This window comes from Dromiciops gliroides, chromosome 2 (genome assembly GCF_019393635.1).
Source record: "Dromiciops gliroides isolate mDroGli1 chromosome 2, mDroGli1.pri, whole genome shotgun sequence".
NCBI classification, from domain to species: domain Eukaryota; kingdom Metazoa; phylum Chordata; class Mammalia; order Microbiotheria; family Microbiotheriidae; genus Dromiciops; species Dromiciops gliroides.
In genome coordinates, this window is record NC_057862.1 from 469,589,306 (window position 1) to 469,595,305 (window position 6,000).

Genomic DNA, 6,000 nt, shown 5'->3' on the forward strand with positions numbered 1-6,000 from the left:
TTCACATTACACAGGAATCAACTGAAGATAGGAGATTTCTCACCTAGAGAAGACTCGGGAGTATTGATAGGTGTCAAGTATCTGAACGGTTATCACACAGAAGATTTAGACAATCTATTTGGCAAGAAAGGGCAAAATTAGAAGGAAGGGATGGAAGCCACAAAAAGACAAAATCTTTATTTGATTATTTGATGGAAGGAGCTACATAAAAGTGGACCAGACCACCTCTGTGGGCAGTGGCTTTGCTCTCACTGGAGTTCTATTTTCAGCAAAGCACTAACAGCCACGGAAGAAAGGAAAAGGATAATGAATAATAAGACTTTGTATGCCCATGCATATATGTGTGTGAGATAGCAAGTTTACACTGAACCTCTCTTCTTCTAAAGATGCGGATACCCACAAACTCTATACTTAAATCTTCTAATCCTTATATCCCTAGTTTCAATATTTCCAAAACTTCGGTTAATTAGGGTTTGGGGAGGTAGGGTGGGTATGATTGTATTTTAGAGAGATGGTTTAAGTTATCTTCAATTGTCAAATCATTTTTCAAAGTTCTGTCTTTTCTAAGAAAAGACCCGCCCCATAGAACCTGAGCCTTCAAAAGTCCAATAACAAACGTTTAGTTCTCTATATATGTTCTTTCTAAATTGGTCAAAGTATTTCTTTGAAATACCTTTTCTCTATAACATACTATTACATGATTGCCTCCACATTTATTTAGTACTTATATACTGAGCACTGTACTAAGAGCCAGGGAGGATAAGTTCACATAAGCTACAACCTCAGCTCTCAGAGACAAGTAATTCTAAGACATGAAAATTTCATTACAAAGAGGAAAGCAGGGGCAGCTAGGTGGCACAGTGGATAAAGCACCGGCCCTGGATTCAGGAGGACCTGAGTTCAAATTCAACCTCTGACACTTGACACTAGCTGTGTGACCCTGGGCAAGTCACTTAACCCTCATTGGCCCACCAAAAAAACACAATAAAGTATGGGCAGGGATTCAAAAATTGAAGACTGAGGACACTTCAGCCATGTGTGATCAAAGGCCAGGAGATGTAAGAAAAACCCTTTTGGGAAGAAAAGGAGGGAAAATATTAGAGTTTTACAAGTTATTAAAGGAAAAATATGAAAAGGGTGGAAATCAATAGTAGTGGATTCTGGAGAGCCTTTAATGCCACATAATGAAGTTTAAACTTTGTTCTGTAGACAATTGGGACGCATGGATATTTTTAAGCAGGAGTGACAACACTCCTAATCTCCCAATTCTGTTTCTATAATTTCTGGCTTTTAGCTCCCAGTACTGAAAAAGAAAATTTTGGCCTAAGGTTATATCACTCTCTATGTAACATACTTCTTAAAAATCTGAATATAAGTAGAATGTGATAGAAGAGATGTGTTCTAGGAATAACTGAAAAGAGGGAAAAACTTAGCTATGACATGGGAAAGGGATGAAGGAAGACTCATTAAGCAGATGGTACTTGAGCTAAGCCTTGAAGGAAGAGGATTTTTTTTAAAAACAGGCAGAGAATTTATCCCAGAGGTAGAAGACTGACCATGCACAGAAGCATGAGATGGTATGTCAAGTTCAGGGAACAGCTAGTAGTCTAGTTCGGCTGAATGGAGTACATAAAAAGAAATTGTATAAGATCAAGCTAGAAAAGACAGTAGGAGTCATACCTATAGAGGGCCTTAAATGCCATACTCCCAAAGGCATTAAAAAGCCACTGGAAGATTTTACTCCAGTATAGGCAGCAATATCATTTTTGGCAGCTGCCAGAAGGATGGATGGGATTGGTGAGAGAATGAGTGGAAACAGGGTGGCCAATTAGGAAACTATTATTGTCTAGGTAGTGGCAGTAATGGTAGTGAGATGACTAAAAACTGATCCTAGATGTATTGAAAGATAAAATCAATGACTTGGCTAATGACTGAATATCAGAATTATGAGAAAAGCCAGAATGAAGATAAGATTTTGAACCTGAACAACAAAGAGTGGTAGCAATAACAGAAATCAGGAGTGAGCAGCAGGTTTTTTGCAGGGAAAGACTAGAATTCAGTTTGGACATAATGAATTTAAAGGTGTAGGCTGAGAGAAGAGAGCTGTCCAGCAGTCAGTCTAATAGAGGCTGGAAAAATTGAAGATTAGAAAATATGGAGAGTTAGTTGTCACTTGCAGAAAAGTGACAACTGAACAGGTGGAATCACCAAGGGGAAAGAATAAAGTGAGAAAAGGAACCAGAACAGAGACTTGAAACACACCCACACTTAGGGGGTGAGTAGAGGACAATGAACTAGAGAAGAACCAAAAGAAAACAGTATCCAAGAAGCCAAAGGAGAAAAGTATCGATGCGGCTAAGCATAATAAGTGTCCAATATTGCAGAAGGGTCAAAATAAGGACTGAGAAAAGGTCAATGAATTGGGAATTAAGAGGTCAGTGGTGACTTTGAGAAGGTAGTTTCAGTTGAGTAGTGGGAGTGGAAGACAAACTACAAGGGACCAAGGAATGAATGGGTGGTGAGGAAATAGAGGCAACTAGTAAAAAGACTACAGTCATGAGAAACTCAAGTGGAACAAAATTGCCAAGTGGGGAATGCTTTCTCTTCTCATGTTATTAGTCAACAAACAAGCCCTCGTGGATAACATCAGGATTGACAGAAAGAACTCAGAATGGGTGGATTCAAAGCTGAAGGAAATTCTCACAAGCTTCCTGGCTAGATGTACAGCTTGAACTCCCAAGGGTTTTTATTACACACCAGTTTGGTTTTGTTAATGTTTCTTCTAATGATTCAGTTCCATTCAATATAAGATTTTAATAATGTACTCTGGCACCTAATATACAGAAATCCCATTATGAATAAAGGGTTCCAATAAAAAAAATTAAAAGTGAATAAATGATAGAGAACTCTAGTTCCTTTTGAAGAGATGATTTTTTTAAAAGACTAGTAATCATGGGCAGCTAGGTGGTGCAGTGGATAAAGCACCCACCCTGGATTCAGAAGGACCTGAGTTCAAATCTGGCCTCAGACACTTGACACTTAATAGCTGTGTGACCCTGGGCAAGTTACTTAACCAACCCTTGCTGCCCAGCAAAAAAAAAAACAAAAATAAAAAAGACTAGTAATCATGTCTAAAGGAGATAATAAGGAAGGGACTGAAAGTGAGAAAGATAAATGATCAATGAAGCAAATGCCTTGTATTATACTTATATGCATAGATGTGGAATCACTTGCCCAAAATAAATTCCTTGAGGGCAGAGACTGCCTTTTTCATCTTTGCATTCTTTATGCCTAGAATATGGCCCCGAATGCACTCCAGTATTGCAGCAGGAATACATGCAAGGTACTGTGCTAGGCAATGGAGATAGAGACAGTATTTAACAAATGTTTGATGAATTAAATCAGTTAGGTATTATGTATGTGTAAGATTCAAATTAAGGTAACAGTCCCAAGAGTTAATAACACTAAATCCTTAAAAGTCTAATCTGACTCAGACCTACACTCTATAATGCTAGTCTTAGTACACAGCTTAACTCTAGGTATGAAATGTACTTCTAAATGGCCAGATTAAATATTTTTAAATTTAAGAATGAGAATGCTATTTTTATTCTTTTGGTTTTCCCCTTTTGTCACAGAGCTGTTTTGTCATCCTCGTCTAAAAATAATGTTTCAAATACAACAGTCTTTATGCCTAGAAATTAAATTAACATTTTCATCTCAAAGTCACAATGCATTTCTACTAAGAATTGCAAAGGAGGCATCTTTAACTTATAAATTAAAATGTCGCTTCCCATTAAAGAGTGTCATTGTAAGAGGTGTCATTGTAATATAAATATATTAATCTTTTTTTAATCCCCCAAGCAACTGTGTGTGTGTGTATATAGTAAAAGTAAGGTCATTTAAAATTTTAAAGTATAGTTATTAAGGGAATGTTTAAGAGATGTAGAAAATAGATGCCGAAAACACCTTACATTTCTGTGGAAGAACTGCACAAATTTTGTTTTCTATCTTTTAGGAGAAAAAGTACCACCATAATCATAACTTCAAAGGAAGTAATTTACAAATGTTATAAGATAGCACTGTCTTCATTTTTATTAAGTATTTTTCCAGTCTTCTAGAAATATGTTTAACAAGACAAAGTTTGTAAATGGAGCATCAAATAGTACATTCATAGGTCTCTTCAGTTACCTTTGTATGTCTAATCAATTAATATACATTTATTGAGCCTCCTACTAGGTGGCTGATACTGAACTAAGCTGCAGTGTTATCTTTCCAAGATTCCGTTTTTCAATTTTCTATGTCCCTAGTCGCTTATTTAATCAATGTTTGCTGACTTTTATAATTTAAGGTATATTTGACCTCTCCTTCTCACTTCCCAATTCTGAAATGATGCTGAGGGCTGATCTACAGTTACACCCATGGTGATGTAATGGACTTCACTTTCCCTTAAAGTTTCATGTCCACATATACACGCCTTGAATTTTTATTTGAACTGAGGGAGGCGATCATCCGTATTTCCCTAATAAGACTTACAATACTCTTAATTCACCTCTAGGGTGAAGAAAGCCTTGATTTTAAATGTCATGTGAACCAGACTCAACTCCTGCTCCTTTCAGGAATCCCCGAAGCGGACCTTTGGGCCCCCATCATTTTCAGTAGAGGCGCAGTCCGAGTAAACTACAGGTCCCACCATGCACCGCTGCCCAGATCACGGCAGGTCTCTACGGAAACAGAAAAATCCTCCCCAAGTCCCACCTGTTACTTCGTTTCTAAACACCGCCCGCACTTTCCGCTCAGACAACAGCCCAAAACAAAGAGCCGCGACTCGGGGCCGGCTTCTCGAGCAGAAATTAAGCCGGGGCCCAGGCGCGGCATGGCAGGGCTGGGTGCCGCTGGCCCAACCGGGTGCCCGGTAGCCGCATCCCGGTTTCCCGGGGCCGGACGTAAGCCACCAGGCTTCTCCGCCCGCTTCCCGCAGGATGCCCAGCCGCGCACCCCGCGAAGGGGCGGAGTGGGAGGCGCCGGCCGCCAACTTCTTCAGAGGACCAAGAGGGGGTCGCGTCTGCCCGCGCCGAGGGTACCGGCCTCGCTGCCCGAGCCTAGGCCTGGGTCCCGGCGATGCGCCCGGCGCCCGCACTAACGGCCGCCCCCGGCCGCGCGCGGTTTTCCAGGCCCCTTGGCCGGTGCGGAGCGTCCTTCTGGCCGGCGGCCGCCCTCCCCCCGCGGCCCGTCCCTCCCTCTTGGGCTCCGCCCGGCCTCCCCCGTCCTTCCTTCCCCGCCTCTCACCGTCTTGGCGGCCTCCGCCCAGGTCCTGCCCTTCTTCCTACGGCCCTTTTCCCTCATGTCGGGGCTTAGATTGGCTGGGAGGTTCCCGTGTCCGGGGTCCGGCCGCCCGCCCTCTCACCGCTAGCTCGCTCGCTCGCCCGCCCGCCTGCGCGGCTTTCCCCGCTGTGCCGGGAAAGAAGGAAGAATGGGGGAAGTGGAGCCGAAGGAGAGCCCAGGCCGAGAGAGGAGGAGGAGCAGCGAGAGGGGCCGCGCGCCGGGGTCTAGGGGGCGGCCGGTCCTCTGGCTGTCGTTGCCACTGCTGTTGCTGCTGCTGCCGCCGCCGCCGCCGCTGCCATATTGGACTCTTACTGTACAGACGGCCGCCGCGGTCATGTGACCACTCCCGCGCGGCCCGTCCCCTACTGTAAGGACCCCACGCGCACGCGCGGTTCCAGCGCCGAGGCGGGAGGCGGGGAAGGGAAGGGAGCGGGGGCTACACGTTTAGAGCTCTAAAAGGCGGCAGCGACCTCACCCCTTTCCTGTCCCCGCCTCTCGCCGACCCCCCGACCTCTGCTCTCGAGCATGCGCCTGGCAGCGCGGCCTTACAGACAGTAGCGTCCTACCCTACGTCGCACACGCAGAAACCGGAAATGTGTCTGCGGAAGTTAGTCAATCCGCAAATATTTAGGGGTAGACGAGCTTGTGGTAGGCAGGAGCGGTAGCTAGTGTGAGAAA

The 6,000-nt window shown here is 44.0% G+C and overlaps 1 protein-coding gene across 3 annotated transcripts in view; it reads right to left on the reverse strand.

The window, feature by feature from the left end:
• ASXL2 (ASXL transcriptional regulator 2) overlaps window positions 1-5,640 on the reverse strand; it is a 170,599-nt gene extending 164,959 nt beyond the window's left edge. For all 3 annotated transcript variants that reach the window (XM_043982493.1, XM_043982494.1, XM_043982492.1), the window contains exon 1: window positions 5,287-5,640. In XM_043982493.1, the coding sequence (XP_043838428.1) occupies window positions 5,287-5,343 (57 nt within the window). In that variant the 5' untranslated portion in view covers window positions 5,344-5,640. The remainder of the gene's footprint in view (window positions 1-5,286) is intronic.
• Between the last annotated feature and the right edge of the window lie 360 nt (window positions 5,641-6,000).